This window comes from Zosterops lateralis, assembly GCF_965231275.1.
Source record: "Zosterops lateralis genome assembly, chromosome: 7".
Classification (NCBI taxonomy): domain Eukaryota; kingdom Metazoa; phylum Chordata; class Aves; order Passeriformes; family Zosteropidae; genus Zosterops; species Zosterops lateralis.
The window spans coordinates 29310209-29325893 of record NC_139767.1 but is presented as its reverse complement, the minus strand read 5'-3'; the positions used below and the strand labels follow the sequence as shown (position 1 = coordinate 29325893).

Here is a 15685-nt window from a genome sequence, read left to right as displayed (position 1 = left end):
CTCAGTTACTCATTGCCAAAACGATGTCTTGTTTCACACTTCTGGTGTTAGGATATACTGGAAAGTGAACATCCCTTTGTGTGCCTCACTGAGCTCTGTTTGGAAATCACTTTATAATTATGTAACTTTTTTTAACATGAGCAATAAGTAGGACTTAAGCAAATACTTGAGAAATAAGCTTCTGATCTGCAGCACCACCAGTCTGTTAAAAACAGTTTTTCCTGAAAATTGTATTTGTAAAATTGTCAATCTTCACAGAAGACTGGGAAAAAAATTAGCAGCACTTTGGTTTATACTTTTATAAGACAAAATAGAAGACAGCTTGATTCTGAAGTAGTAACTTTTAAAAATTATTTTTTTTAATTGAGGAAGAATTGGTCTGAGAGAAGATGTATTGCTGCTGGAGGCCAGGATACCGAAAGTCCTCCTAGGTTCCTGACTCTTGCCTTCAGGGAGTACAGCATTCCTAAAAGATTTCTTGTGGCAAAACAGGATAAATAAAACTTTCCATTATAAATTTCTGGAGTGGAAAAGGGAGTCTTCCTGAGCTGCAGGCATGCTTTTTAATCTTTTGTTTTTAGTTCAATTATTTCAAGTATCTTCACTGTACGTGTCTGCAGCTGTCTGACATGCAGCCCTGGTGCATATTTTATAAAGTGTAAACTGAAAAGATTGCTCTCTAAATCCCACTGTGCAGATCAGTGACTACATTTCTTTTTCCCCATACAGTTTCTCTGCTAACTTTTAAATCTTTTTATGTACTTTAACCCTGTGTGTGTCATAATACTATAGAAATGCTTCTTGGAAATCAAAAATACTAGAAGTCAAATAAAGCCTTTACTTCCTGAATGTAAGGATGGGAATATTTTAGGGGAAGACTTCCTGGCAGGAGAGGAAGAAGTGTTAAATGAAAAACCCTGGAATTTCATACTTGGTCACCCAAAACAAGTGACCCGACTCATTTCAGTAAGACCTCTTGGGTACAAGCTATGCTGAAATACAAAGCCTGACTGTGTGCTTGTGTGGGAGGAGGGATGAAGTTTTTTTTATTCTTGAACATCAACCTGGAACACTAATTTCAGTCTCCCGTTCCTTAATTCTAGTTGCATTCTTCTGTGTTTATTTTCAGATCGTTTAGTAATTTAGGTGAAGTTTCTGGCTTCCCATCTGAACGAAATAAATACATTCTTGTGTACCAAAGTAGGTCATGAGCTAGACTTGTGTATAGTAGGGAGGGTTTATGTGTACACAAGAGGCTGTTGCTGTGGTTTAATTGGTTACCTGTCACTAGCAAAGCTGTGGCAAACGATTCACCTTTGTTATTAACAAGAGCTAAAGGTATCAGCTTAAATTGCTTCTGAAGCCTAACTGGTCTGGCTGATAAAATGCCTCTTCTCCAGAAGTGACAGGCCGGCAGTGTGCACATGTCACATGGAATGGCTTCTCTGTCTAGTACCTACATCTACATCACTACTGAGATGTAGTGATTTGATGGCCTTCAGCCATATATGGCTCCTGTGCAGGTACAAATCTCAATAGGATTTCACATTACAGTTACTGTTTGGATTAGCCCTAGGGAAAATGTAATTGTGAATGCTTCCTTGAACCCCTGAAAAGCTGTGCCTAAAACTGGATACAGGCAGCTTGAAAGTGAAATGTCTTTGTCAGGTCAGAAATGTAAACATGCTTTTATTGAAAAATATGCTTCACCAGATTTTGGTTTTGTATTCGTTAGAAGTTTTCTTATTCACTAACCTTTCCTTCTATAAATCCAATTAAAAAACCCTAACAACAAAACACTGATGTAATAACTACAGCTAACTACTTTTATTTCATAAAATTTTATCTCTTAATTCAATCTGAGCCTTCAACATTTACATTAAAAAAAAAAAACAGCAGTCTTGCAAGTGTTGGGATGTTTGCTCACTTTAGGGAAATTAAACTCAGCAGTCACTTCTTTAGGAGTCTTCAGCTAATTCCACTCCAACACAATGCAGGCTCCATCCTGGCCGCAGGGTTGTGGCTCTGTTGTGCATGCTGTGAAAGTTTGCTTTCATGATGGCTGATGATGTACTATCTGTTTCCTGCTCCCAGGAGATTCACTGAGCTAAAACACTACAGCGATGAACTGCAGTCTGTCATATCACACCTTCTGCGAGTCAGAGCTGTAAGTATTTCCCATGTGTGTCGTGACAAATAGTATGATTTATTTATAAGGCAGTATTTCTTGTTTAGTCAAGGGAAGTGGTATATGTGTTCTAGAATAAGGGCAGTTTTGCTTGAGGGAGTCTGTCTCCGGAGTGTGCAGCAGGAGACAGCAGGAGGCGAGGGCACTGACTTTGTACAGATTTGGGGGGGAAGGAGTTCCAGATATCATGGTTGGGTTTGACAGTGCATGTTGCTAATCTGCCCTGTCCTGTGATGGTCACGTATTGCAGGGAGGTGTTTTAAAGAGGATCGAGGCGTCTGCTTCTCTCTACTCAGCAAACTTGCCTTTGCTGGATGTTTGGTTTGGAAAGGGCCTCAAAACACAGTTTTCTGGTCAGACATATAACACATTTTTTTCCTGAGCTTGAAGTATGAATCCTTTATGTTTCCCAGTATGTGTTTTATTTTTCTGGCTTGTTCATTGATCTGCAATGAATAATAGTCTTTCTAATGATGACAACAATTATGTAATGCATTAAGATACTCTGTGGGTTGAGAGTGGAAGGTTGTTATTTTTTTTAAAGACACAAAAAGGAAATAGGAAATTACAATTCCAATAATGAGAGTGTGATGCTTCTTTTTAGTATGTTCAACAGGGATTTAATTTTCAATGGACCTGTGTGGCAGTGAGCACAGTAATGGATTGCTCTGCTAAACTCAGGTTCTTGAGAGAATTAATCACTCTCAAGAGTGGTGTTCTACAGACAGCCCTGTTTTCTCAGGGTTGTGTGTGTGAGATCTGTTGGGCAATTTGTTTGCGTTTCCTTTTCACTACTGCTGTGACAGACATAATAATAAATATGGTAGCTCTTGCAGAACTTCACTCTCATTCATTGGAACATCACGATTCCAAGGGCATTATCTGGATTACAACTCACACTTCAGAGTGTACACGTGTCTTTTCTTCTGAGGTTTTGCCAGCATTGTAGTGCTGGCTGCAGCAGGTACTGGCACTCCAAACAGCTGAAATGACCTCTAGCTCAAGCAATGAGATCTGCAATGGATAGCTCATTTCCTTTCTCTCAGTTCACTCAGCTGGGTGGAAAAATCTAGTCACTTGTTAGAATTTTACTGAAGGTTTCCCTACAGTACTGATGTCAAGATGGAGTTCTGACTTGCCATTTATAAATTAAATAAACAAGTGTGTGCATAAATTTGGCATTATTCAGATAAAGAATGCTCTATATTTGGTTATCAAAAACTGAATGGAACTTAATTATGGTCTCCACAGACATGTCCTATCAATGAGCACTTCCAAAGATAGATTTGAAATGCTACTTTTCAATATAGGCTTGATTGTGACTTCAGTCTTCCAGCATTTAATGCTGTTGATATTTTTATTTTTTCTTTCAGTATCAGCTTATGTTAGATTTAGGCCTAATCTTGTTTACATGTGTAAGAACATTAGGGCTTTAGCTTGGAGTATGTATGTGGGTTTTCATAAAGCAATTGCACTCAATGTTGTTGACCAAAACCTGTCTCTAAAATGTTTTAGAGGGTAGCAGACCGGCTTTATGGTGTCTATAAAGTCCATGGCAACTACGGAAGAGTATTCAGGTAAGAGTTCATCCAATTTTTAAATATACACAGTTATGGGAAGAGAGAAGGGAATTTCTTGATTGTGTTGTTGTGCTTTTGAAAAACATATATCTGAAACATTTCATTGTCTAGAAAAACTCTGTATTGCAGTGCTAATGAGATTTCTGTGCTGCATGCAGAGATCTCCAGATCCGCTGAGCTTAGTCTCTAGTGGAGGATTGCAGCTTTTTGCTTTGTGTACCAGACCTTTGGGCCTTCTGCTGCTGTGTTGGCATTTTATTTCTTCAGAAAGTAACTCACTGTTCTTCATGCAGTTGTCTCTGAAAAAGCTTCTAGGTTCTTTTAATGGATAAAAATCCACAATTATATCTATCCAATTTTAGTAGCTTTTAGAAGTGAATTTGCCAATCGTTTTTTTGATTTATATGAGGGAATTGCATGCTCAAGTTTTCCATCTCACTGGAGAATTCAAGAATCTAAACTTCTGGTTAAGGGAAACCTCCTGCTTCTACACACTGTTCAAGTGCTAAATTTAATTCTCTGGGTTAATGGATTGCAGATGTCTTTCTCATTGGGGGTTTTAAAATGAAATTAGGTGTAGTTCTGTAATAACCCAAAGACAAACAAATATCAACATCAGCAGAGTGGAATGTTTATGAAAAAGTGAAGGACAGAATAGATGCATTACACATAAATTATGTGAAATATAAGGAGAACCTCTTTTTTCCTTGTAAAAAGAGTTGTGGGTGTAATTCTTGTAACTAAGAACTCTCATAAGGTTTCTCAAAGCTGAGAACACAATTAAAATAGCAGTGTACATACCAGGATGTCCAGAACAAGTCTCTTGCTATCTTTTCTGTAGTTCTGTTTCTTTCTTTATCTAAATAATATCTCTAATGTAAATAGATAATTGAGACAATTATCAATTTGCAAGTTGGAATTTTTCTTTATGGATAGAGCTAAACAGGAGTCTCCTATGAAAACATAAAGCTACATACATCAGATAGTTTCAGGAGAATAAAATGCTTATAAAAGTCAAATCCCACCGTTTGGTTTTTGGAATGACAGTCTTCTATCTTCTACCCTGGAAGTCTGGAAAGCTTAGTATATTCTTGGTGGGCCCAAAATGTATTTCAGAAAGTTCACCATTGTTGTAGTCCAGTTATATTAAGTGCCTAGTGGTTTGGTTTTGTTTGTTTGATTTTGTTTTAAATTGAGTTTCAGCTACTTAAACAAGGTTATGCTCAAAACCCATCCCAAACTAACTGTATTTGTGACAATGAGTTTAGGGACAATTGTTTTACAAAGTCCCATAAATGGTCTTGTCGCATTGTCAGTGCTGTTCCTTAAAGAAAAAAAACATAGTTTGACCGAGTCTAACTTAGAGGCAGTTTCCATTCAGGTGTCACCTGGAAAGAAACTATATACAGGATGCAGCTTATTAACTTCCCTTACCCTTCATGTGTGATGTTGTTTCTCGTTTGTTTTTCCTACAGTGAGTGGAGTGCAATAGAGAAGGAGATGGGGGATGGGTTGCAGAGTGCTGGCCACCACATGGATGTGTAAGTACTGACTGAATATCTGATAGTTTGATGTAAGCCAGATGTGGAACTCTCCCTCTTTCCTCTCTTTTCCCTCAATCTCAAAGTGCATTTGAGTACCAAGAAAGTTGGGGGTGCGTTGTTTTTAGGTATACAGGGTTTCTGTGCCTTGGATGCAGGCACAGTTTTAGCATCCATATACTGTATTAAGTAGCTCAAAAAGCCTCAGGAGAACCAGAGGGGTTTCTTTCTTTATTATTATTTTGAAATTGTAGAAGAGTTTGGAATCCTTCCAGTTTTTCTTTTAAGCTACTATGCCAGAAACTGGTGGAATACAACTTAATGCACTGCAGACCTGATGAGATCCATTTGGTTTTGATAGCAGCATTTTGTACCGTGTGGTAGATGGTACACAGATTTGGACTTAATTACAGGGAGTTAAGAAATTTAATTAATCGGCACCAAAACTCCAGTGGATTCTTGAAAAAAACACTGACTGGATATAATAAAGTAAAGAATCCTCTCTCTTTGCATCTTTAGAGTGATTTGGCAGAGTATGTGAAGCACAGCCTTCAAAATAAGAGTCTAGCACTTGAGAGTGCCACAGGAGTGGTATTCTAAGCTCATGGCTTCTGCTTTTCAGATAGTCACATATAGCAAGTGAAACAGCATTTCTTACCACTCTTATCCCTCTTCTGTAATCCCACACAACAGATAAGTAACAACTCCAGCGAAAGATGGAAGGTGTTTGACACTTCATGCAATATTTTTACCAATAAAGTGTAATTCCTGTGGAAATAAAATTCTCAGGTTTAGTTTATAGGGCAGATTTACATGTATACTACTGCCTGATTGTTACTGGGGGTGTCAAGTTAACAGGTTAATTGTTACTGGCCTTGCCAGGTTGAAGGGTTTGAAGAGCCATGCTCTCAGCTTCTTTAGAGTAATTCTGCTTTTATCAAAACTTTAAGAATTTGACCCCTTCTGAATAATTTATTCACAGTTCTGTGTTTTGTCTAATGGGGTGGTTTCCATACAAGAAAAGCTGTAATACTTTCAGGGCAGAGGGCTCTGGTGAGAGTAAACTATGGAGGATGTATTCTGCTTTCATAAGAAATATAGTTGAAGTAGGGGTGGAATACAATGTTAAACACTGACTGCAGTAGGCAGGAATCAAAGAGATTGTGAAAACTTAGTATAATATAGTGGAGTTAAGGAATCACACGTAGGTTTTCAGTGGTTCAGATACACCACATGAAAATATCAAACACCTGGAAATGCATAAGCAATTGAAAGAAGGTTGTCTCACTTCTCAGTCAGGAGGCTGAACCCTCTTATAATATTTAATATTTCTGTCTGTAACACAGATCCAGATCAATGGCAGTGGATAACTGCTATTCTGGGTAATTTTACTCACTGCATGAAGTCTGAGATATCTTTCATTGTATGTCATCTCCTCTTCTCTTGCACTCTTGTACAACAGTAATCCCTTAGTGATGACCATCAAGCAAGAAGCAGCAGTTGTGAGGTTCAGGGACTAATTCAGTGACCTGTGTGGTCTCCTAGCAGTAAGGTTCATATCTATGGTTTCTTTAAAGTGTAACTTATGAGTTCAATTACCATTCCCATAACATCAGGCAGGAATTTATTGCAACAAAATGCTAATTCTAGAAGGTTGCCTAATATAGATGTTAAACTTCAAAACTAATTTAATTATTTTCTCTCTACCCCATATGCTGTAGTCTTTACTAGATGTTTATTTAAGCTTTTGAGTTGTTATTGGTTAGTATGATCAATAACTGCTAAAAATTTGAAGAAGACACCCCTGGGTGTCTTCTCTGGGTATGTGCTTTATTACAAGATGAGGCTGGCTGAAGTGACAGACTATGCTGAGAAAGTTGGAGTGAATGGCTATAACTGGCATTTAAAAGATGAAAGAAAGAAAATGCCAAACTTTTGACTTCTGTCCTTTATTCCATTAATGAGTGACCCTTTATCTCTGTATCAACTAGATTGTCATTATATATTGAACCAGTCTAAACTAAAACAAGGGTTTAGTTAACAGCTTACACGAAGAGTGATACCATGTCAGGTACCTTTAGAGCTAACTGCAGTGTTTCTCCTTAACACTTTCTCTAGTTTGCTTAAGTTTAGGCAGTCAGAAATGTAGCTTACATTTTTTTCCTCCCAAATCAAACTCATTATAAAAACCTGTCTAGGTAAGGTAGGATTTTGTTTGGTGAGATTTTTTGGTTGTTTTTGAGGTTCTTTTCTGAGAGTTGATCTGCCACAGATGAGCTCTAGCACTGCTCTAAACTTAGATCTTACTTGAAAATGAAATGTGGTCCATCTGCTGCCCTGAGAAATCTAACCACTATACTAAAATTATTGCATTGCAGAACTTAAAATAGGGTAAACCATTTATGACCTGTGTGGCTGCAGGATTTTTTCAGAACAAGTGTATTTTTCCACAGTTTTGACTTATTCCTTACTTTGATTCATAATATGACTTCTTGTTCTCCCTGTTCTTTAATCCCTTCTAATTAAACTGGTCTGCTATTGCTGACCACTTCATATGTTATATTTATTCATCACCAAGAGCCTTGGTAGGGCTTTTCTTGGATGTGCCATGTCTTTGATTTCACAGAGCATCAAAACAACTCATCATACTTGCAGACTTCCCAAATTCATGTTACTGGTTCTCTTTCAGCTTGAGACTCTGCCACTTCTTCCACAGAGCCAATTACTGGAGAGGCAGAGGGAGAAAAGGAAAAATGCAAAGATTTTGCAAAATCTTGAAAGCCAAGAGGTGCTATAATTAGCGTTTGGGTCACGTTGTGCTGGTTGCTAGAGAAGAATGGATATATGCTCACTTCAGAGCGCCTGCAGATGTGTGAGAGATTGCCACATAGCTGAGAATCCAGACTGAGTTAGCAGAATAGATTAAGGTATTTGTGTGGGCTCTCATTCATCCTGGTTATCTCCAGTGGCACATGCCCTGAGGCTAAAGAGGAGTCTGATTTCTGTGGCTGTGCCAAGTGAGATGTGCAGTTACCTCTTAGTTGTAGGCCTGTCCCTTCAAATCTTTCCAAGACAGTCACCTTGGTCAGCAAGAACACACTAAATACTGTCAAATAAGCAGTATTAACCAGAAAAATAGTGCTTTTTGCTAGTGGTAGGCAACATCAGCCTAAATAACAAAACTCCTGAATGCAAGAGCTGCACATTTGGTCCAAGCCCTTGTACTTCAGATTTCTCCCTAAAAGGAGAGTTAAACTTCCTGTTGCTGTGAATTAATATATCTGATTTATACAGTAGACAAAGTTATAGAGTTTGAAGAAGCTCAAGGGACTTAATGTTGTGGTGTTCAGGGCACCCCTGTGAGTTATGTTGTACTCAGGCTGAATAACAAGCCATGGAAGCAGCCTCTGCTTTCCAGAAGGTGTGATGTTCACATTCCTGGCCCTTGAAGGATTTCTTTTGCACCTTGTCTTTTTTTTTGTCTTGGTGCTGCCTATTGACTGTCCGCTGAAGAAAAGGAATAAATAGGTTTTTTTCCTGTAAGAAAAGCTGTCTCTTCTTCAGCAGGAGACTTATGATGGGTTTTGTACTTGTCAAAAGATTCATTGTTGCAACAACCAAAGAAGCCGGCCCACGGGAATGTTGACATTAGCTGATTCAGAGTCTAATTAAAAACAAAGAAAAAACCCTTTTTGGAAGGGTTCTTTGCTGCTTGTCACAGCTGTTTCTGTCAAACTGGTGTTCTCCCTTGTTTCTGGATGTGTATCCTTGAAGGTTAAATTAATCAGCTTTACATTTAACTGTGGCTGTTTTCCACTAGATATGCAGCTTCTATTGATGACATACTGGAAGAAGAGGAGCACTATGCAGATCAGCTGAAGGAATACCTCTTCTATGCAGAAGCACTGCGGTATGTACAGAAGTCTAGAGCTCAAAAACAAACTGTAGTCGTTTTCTCTAATGTGATGTTGATATTTAATTTAGTCTGGCATCCTCTTGTGTTGTCTGAGAAAGGGAAATTCCGGTGTTGCAGAGTCTCCATGTTCTTGTTTCTTATTCTTCTTACTTGTACTTGATTGTCATGTGAGTGGCATTACAGATTAGAACTGATCTGATCAGTAGTGAAAAGACAGAAATGTTAAAATTTGTCTACTATGGAAGAAAATGCTGTTTATTCCTCTGGTTCCACTGTTTCCTTGGCTTTTGGTGTAATAATGCCCCAGTGTGCTGAAAGCTCCAGCTTTTGAATGAGATAGGCCAAACAGAGCTGCTACAGCCATTATAAATTCCAGGAACTTTCAAAGTGCCTGGTATAACTTTCATCTGCTGCACAGTGCTGTGCATTTAAATACCAACTTTTTGTTTTGTTTTACATTAGTCTTTGTCAAACAGTCACCCCTAACAAGCCTGGACACAAAAGCAGATTGCTTTATGCTGCAAGGCTGTGCCTAAAGAAGCTATTGTGCTTTGCAAGGGTTGGCTCTGAACCTCTTGGAGAGGTCCAGCAGAGAATTGGGTTGGCAAGTGTGAGGGCTGCTGTGTGGGAACCTGGAGCACTGGTAGCCTCTCCTGGGAGACGAGTGTGCATCCGGCTGTGGAGTGCGGATGTAGCATCATCAGCCCACACAGGACTGGGAGTTACTGCAGGTGGCCAGAGGAAACTCCTCTTTTCCAGATGAAAGGCACTGTATGAGTCAAAAAGCAGTTTCTTGTTTCATTGTTCAAGAAAGAAAATGTGATGAGTTTTATGGTTGATTGACAGATTGCTGCTGTGACAGGTACCATCTCCAGGTATCTTTTGTCAAAGCTGTGATATTTCTGTAATGTATTTTGAATTAAACTGTTTTACAGTGATGTCCTTAAGGAGGTGGTAGGGCTTGTATTGCTGAGTGTATCTTGGAATGAATCTAAAAAGAGAAGCAGAATGCTGTTGTACTAAAAACTTTATACTTTGATCCAAGCTTGCTTAACTACAGCATTTGCAGAGTTATGCAGTCTGTGATAGGGCTGTTGAATTTAGGCTAGATGAATAATTACAGGTGCTTCCTGTCAAAAACAAACAAAACATGATGCAATTTGTAAAGTGTAAATGGAGGGAAACGTAGCAAAACAAAGTATTTCGTGACAGATCTTTCATTACTTTACTTTCCAGGGCAGTTTGCAGGAAGCACGAACTAATGCAATATGATTTGGAAATGGCTGCACAGGACTTAACATCTAAGAAACAGCAGTGTGAGGAGCTGGCAACAGGAGTGAGTCTTTTTCCACTTTCTTCTCCAAGATGCCTCTTTCTGAATTTATTTTTTACTTGAGCCAAGTTACTTAAAATGATATTTAAATGGCACCAGCATGCTGGCTGCTGCTTTTGAGAAGTGGTATCATATGAGCTAGAGACATGTGAGGTTTAAAGTAACTTGGTTCTTGGTGACATAAGCTGTTTGTGCCAAACTTCTTTTATTGAATACAGAGCAAGTAAAGGGTTGCAGTAAATATGACTGGAGCAGAATAACACTCTATCTGTAGATGGCTCTATCCTAAAGATGAAAATGTTGGGAATTCTGAAAGACTCCCTTTGTCTTTTGAACAGTGGGTGTTATTGATATGTTGTGTTAGTCCATTTTATATGGGAGATAACATTACCTAAAATATTATAAAATATTATCTGAAAATGGTTACTGACAGTTTTAGAATTTTTGATGTTGCTCTTGGATCTATTGATGTTCCTTATGGAATGCCTTTATGGCTTTTGTTTCTCTTCCTACATCACTAGGAAGGCTGCTCTGAAAGTTCCCCCTTAAAGTCAGCCTTAAAGTGTTTGAACATCAAATTACCTCCTCCCCGCTTTGCTTAGTCTGAGTCACCAGAGCTACTTATCAATTAATGAAATGAAAAATAAAGCAAAAAATCAGCCAAATAGTAGCACAAATGCCAATAAAAGTCACCTGATGTCCTGTGGCTGTGCTCAGGACATGCCAAACCTAGAGAGAGTATCCTTGTTTTTTGTAGACTGTGAGAACCTTCTCCCTGAAGGGGATGACCAGCAAGCTCTTTGGGCAAGAAACCCCTGAGCAGAGGGAAGCCAAGATAAAGGTTCTAGAAGAGCAGATACAGGAAGGAGAAGAGCAACTGAAGTCTAAAAATCTGGAGGGCAGGTAAATGGACTTGACTGTTTCAAAGAAAGCACAGGGCTTGTCTTAGCAAAAGTCCTTGACTGGATGCTCTTGAAGGTGTTTGCATTTTATAAGTGTTTTTAATATATTCTTGGTGTTTATGAGCTGTCTATAAAAGCTCCTGTCAGCTGCAAGTTGTGAAATAAAGTGCAGTACATGCAGTTAGCTTCTGGTCTGAGTGTATGGCTTATGTAAAACCTGATGACTTTCCCAGTTACTGAGCCCACTCTAATAGCTGACTTGCATGCTTTTATGTTCCACTAGTAATATATTTAGCAGGTGGGCTTGGAGGTCTGCAGCTGAATAGGCTGAGACTCAAAGGCTGATTTGCTTCAAATACAGTATTTAGTTTGGTTTATGTGTAAGGGTGCTGAGCCCATATCCTACAACTGCTCATATGGGGGACACCTTATTTGTGTTTGAAAGAGATTAGAAAGTCTGGGGAGTTGTTGCTTCTTGGTGCTTTAATGAAATTTTCTTCAGGTATGCAAAAATGAAAAATAGGAACTAACTTTCTTAAAGCAATGGGATTTTGTCAAAGCATGTCATATAACACAAGGGGTAAATGTGGTATCTCCTGATATGTTAGCATTAGGGCTGGAAGGATAAGACTAGTTCATGAATAGTTCAAAACAACAAGACACTCAGGAAATGCAATATCTTAGTAATTTTGGCAGATGTACCCGAGATGTGCTTTTGTAGCTCTGGAAGCAATTTTTGAGTGAATGCTAGTCCAGCACAAATGAAAGTATGAATTACAGATATATGCCTCCGTTTACGTTAAGGAGACCTGACTACACATCACCAAACCAACAAAATTAATTTCTGAAGTGAATTGTAAAAGTTAAATTTGCATTGTAAATGTTTATTGTACTTTACTGTCTCACATCCTGACAAACAAGAGAATTTTCATACTGGGGAGATGAAGATTCTGACTTGACAATTGAAAAAGAAACATGCTGAACGTTGGCATAGAGATAATTAGTTACCCCAACAGAATCTGAAGGAAAAAAGTATATTCTGACTTACGCTGCTTCTATGGCAGTGATACTTCCTGAGGAAAAAGACCGCACCAGAACAAACAAACATCCTAATGTATCCTGTGAAAATCTAGGTTAAAAATCTTAAAAAGAAGGTGGAGAGTTAGGTAGTGGTGCCAGTTGTAAAATGAGGACACTGAGGGATGCATAATATTTGCAGGACTTGATTTACTGACTGAAAGACAGAGCACTCTGTCATACACAGCTTCTCTGCTGAATGTCCAGAGCTGAGGTAAAACACTTACTAACAGAAATCATTGCTTTAAATTTCAGAGACTTTGTGAAAAGTGCCTGGGCTGACATTGAACGGTTCAAAGAGCAGAAGAATCATGATTTGAAGGAGGCACTTATAAGCTATGCTGTTATGCAGATTAGCATGTGCAAAAAGGTACGTTGTGGCTTGGGAAAGGCTGGCCCAGTGTGTTTGTCCTGCCAGCAGGGGGGCAGATGCAGACTGTCAGTAACTGGGAACATGGCAGTCACAGAAGATGGGAAGTCACTACCATACAACCATCCCACATACTCCATCCTACTATGAACTCAGTGACATGTTAATGTTAAGATATGGATATAGATATAAAATAGACAGTGCGGTCCAATTTCAATGTGGTCTCTCCCTTCTTCTGTGAAGTTCTATGGGACTTCTTTGTAGAGTCTTCTGTTGAATAAAGTTGTGGACAAGGTTTGCAAATAGAGTATATTCCCATCTATTGATTTTTAACTGTTCTTTTAAAAGGGGATTCAGGTTTGGACAAATGCAAAGGAATGCTTCAGCAAGATGTGACTATCTGGAAATGAATTCCTCCTCCAAGTGCCAGAGAATGGAAGCACAGTGTATAACACCAATGTTATATTGCTACATGACTTACATACAAATCATGAAATAAATGTAATTGTTAATAAAGGATGAAAAGGACATGTTGTTAAATGTTTAGCCCTGACTGCCACTTCTGTGGCATATTTTATATGTGGTAGCAAATAATGCAGGGGTAAAAGAGTTACTGAAAACTACAGCTCTGTATTGGGACAAAGGTATTGGGAAAGTTATCCCAGAAAGTATGAACTAAACTGTTCAGAGACTTGTGAAACACCATGCTCTGTAATGTGTAGATCACTTCCAGATGCCCTTCTTTCCAACCCTTGCTGTTTAGAATTTTTAATGCTCAAGGGTGCTTTGGTTTTATAATGGGGCACACAATTGTGTTCTTGAGGTCTACACCATAAGAGGACAAAAAATGAAATATTGTAATGCCTAGAGTTCATATTTAAATGCCTTTGCATGTCCATAGAGAAATATGTTTTTCCAGAGTTCAGGTTAAGCAGTCTCAAACTCCTGAGATGTTTGAAACTCTCTACAGTAGAGGTGTTGTACAGTGGTTTGATAACAATATTCTGCATTTACTGATTCCCACTTCAGTTTTGATACGGGCACTGATTTCTTACTAAACTTCTTCCTGCAAGTAAAGGAGACTGGTGATCCAGCTGAGCAGAAAAACCAAAGTCAAAGTTGGTAAGAAGCAGATGCAACTTCTCTTTGGTTGTTTGGAACCTGTTTACACTTGCTGTGAACCTGGCCTCTGGCACCTTGTAACTGAAGTGGTTTGGTTCTTAAATAGTTCTTAATGAAGGTGCTGAAATAATAAACCTGGTGCAGCTTCTGTCATACTTCAGAGCAGTGATGTGCAGAACCCACGATGAACCAAGGTGTCTGTTTGGCCCTTGTAATGATGTTTCAGTGTGTGTGAGTGTGTGTGTACGTGTGTATGTATATACACACCTGTATAACATGATTTAAAGTTACAGGATTTGCATTAAATGTTTCCAATTATGAAAATCCCTACCACTGTCTAATACTGGCCTTTTTCTACATCCTTACTGAAAGTTCCTGAAGTCTTGTGGAATTTGTCAGACTTGATTTCTAGTTCTGAAGGAAGCTTTGTAAGAATCTGTTGAAAAGTGTATTTAATTATTTTGGATTATAACACTATTCAGATTTTTTTTTAAGAGATACTCCAGAAAGTCTTTAAATGTTCTTTTGATAAAACTATCTAAATGTATTTACTGGTATGTCTCATGTTAGTTTTGTCTCTTCAACCTTTCTTTTCTATAAAACCATTGTAAAGAATGCATAGGTCTGGTGCACACTACAGCTTAGAACTCTGAAGTAAAGTGCTGGTACTCTGATGACCTGTGTTGGCTTTTTCAAAGCATATGACAGTGACATGCCTGGCTGAGAGATGATGTTGGGCACAAAGTGGTCTCTTCCTTTAATATCTACAAAGAGAAACATTGCTCCATCCAGAGGTTGCAGTATCCAGTTCTGATACAGGCTGAAGGACTCTCACATTCCAAATCAAGAAGTTGCACACTTGATGTATTCAGTGAACCTTCTAAAAGAGTGGTGCCTTAATACAATACCATGAGGCGCTCAGAGTAGGTATTTTTCATGCACTTTGATTTTTGGTAGATCTTTCTGGTGCCTCTTTCCACATGTCACTTGCTGTACAGCTCATTAAATGTATTAGTATGCCTTTTTTTTCCTTGCTAGTTGTACTAAAATTTAAGAAGGGAACAAAACAGTTCTTGTAAGTTTTGTGCCAAATAAGATAAATAAAATTGCTCTTTGATATTTTTGTTATGTTGGGGGTTTTTTTTGTAAAAAACTCTTGTCTTTCCTATTCTGAAAGCTGCTATTTGATTTCTTGAAAGTAGTTCTTGTTCATCTTGGCTCTCAAATGGCCTCCAAATTGGGATTTAAAATTTGGTGAATTGTGCACAGCTTTCCTTTTAGGTAGGAACATAATGCTGAAGCCAAAAATTGATGCTTGGTACAAGTCAGCTGTCTGAATTTCATTCATGTGTACATCTAGTTGAGAGAAGATGCTTTTGAAAACATTTTGCCTTATTTGACAGAAATTATGTGAAAGGCAAATTAAGGGTAATTTGCAATAACTTTGTTTCTTTTACTTCTGTCTTTCCAGGAAAGCATTGCATGTGGTCTGTATAGTTGGGAATCATAGCAAACTGTGAAGGTTTCTCCTCCTCTTTTAGCTTTTCAACTTTTTAAGGTGAAACCAGCCAGTTAATGGCTGTTTCCATGTAGGTAACAAAGCCCACGTGACAGATGTACACTTGCAAAGTATGCATTTTTCCAGTTGCAGGCTGG

At 38.4% G+C, this 15685-nt stretch overlaps 1 protein-coding gene across 2 annotated transcripts in view; it reads left to right on the top strand.

Moving 5' to 3' along the window:
- SNX4 (sorting nexin 4) overlaps nucleotides 1-15146 on the top strand; it is a 32796-nt gene extending 17650 nt beyond the window's left edge. For both annotated transcript variants that reach the window (XM_083865348.1, XM_083865347.1), the window contains exons 7-14: nucleotides 2095-2167; nucleotides 3704-3765; nucleotides 5244-5309; nucleotides 9130-9219; nucleotides 10462-10561; nucleotides 11316-11461; nucleotides 12793-12907; nucleotides 13256-15146. In XM_083865348.1, the coding sequence (XP_083721474.1) occupies nucleotides 2095-2167; nucleotides 3704-3765; nucleotides 5244-5309; nucleotides 9130-9219; nucleotides 10462-10561; nucleotides 11316-11461; nucleotides 12793-12907; nucleotides 13256-13303 (700 nt within the window). In that variant the 3' untranslated portion in view covers nucleotides 13304-15146. The remainder of the gene's footprint in view (nucleotides 1-2094; nucleotides 2168-3703; nucleotides 3766-5243; nucleotides 5310-9129; nucleotides 9220-10461; nucleotides 10562-11315; nucleotides 11462-12792; nucleotides 12908-13255) is intronic.
- The last annotated feature ends 539 nt before the right edge of the window (nucleotides 15147-15685 follow it).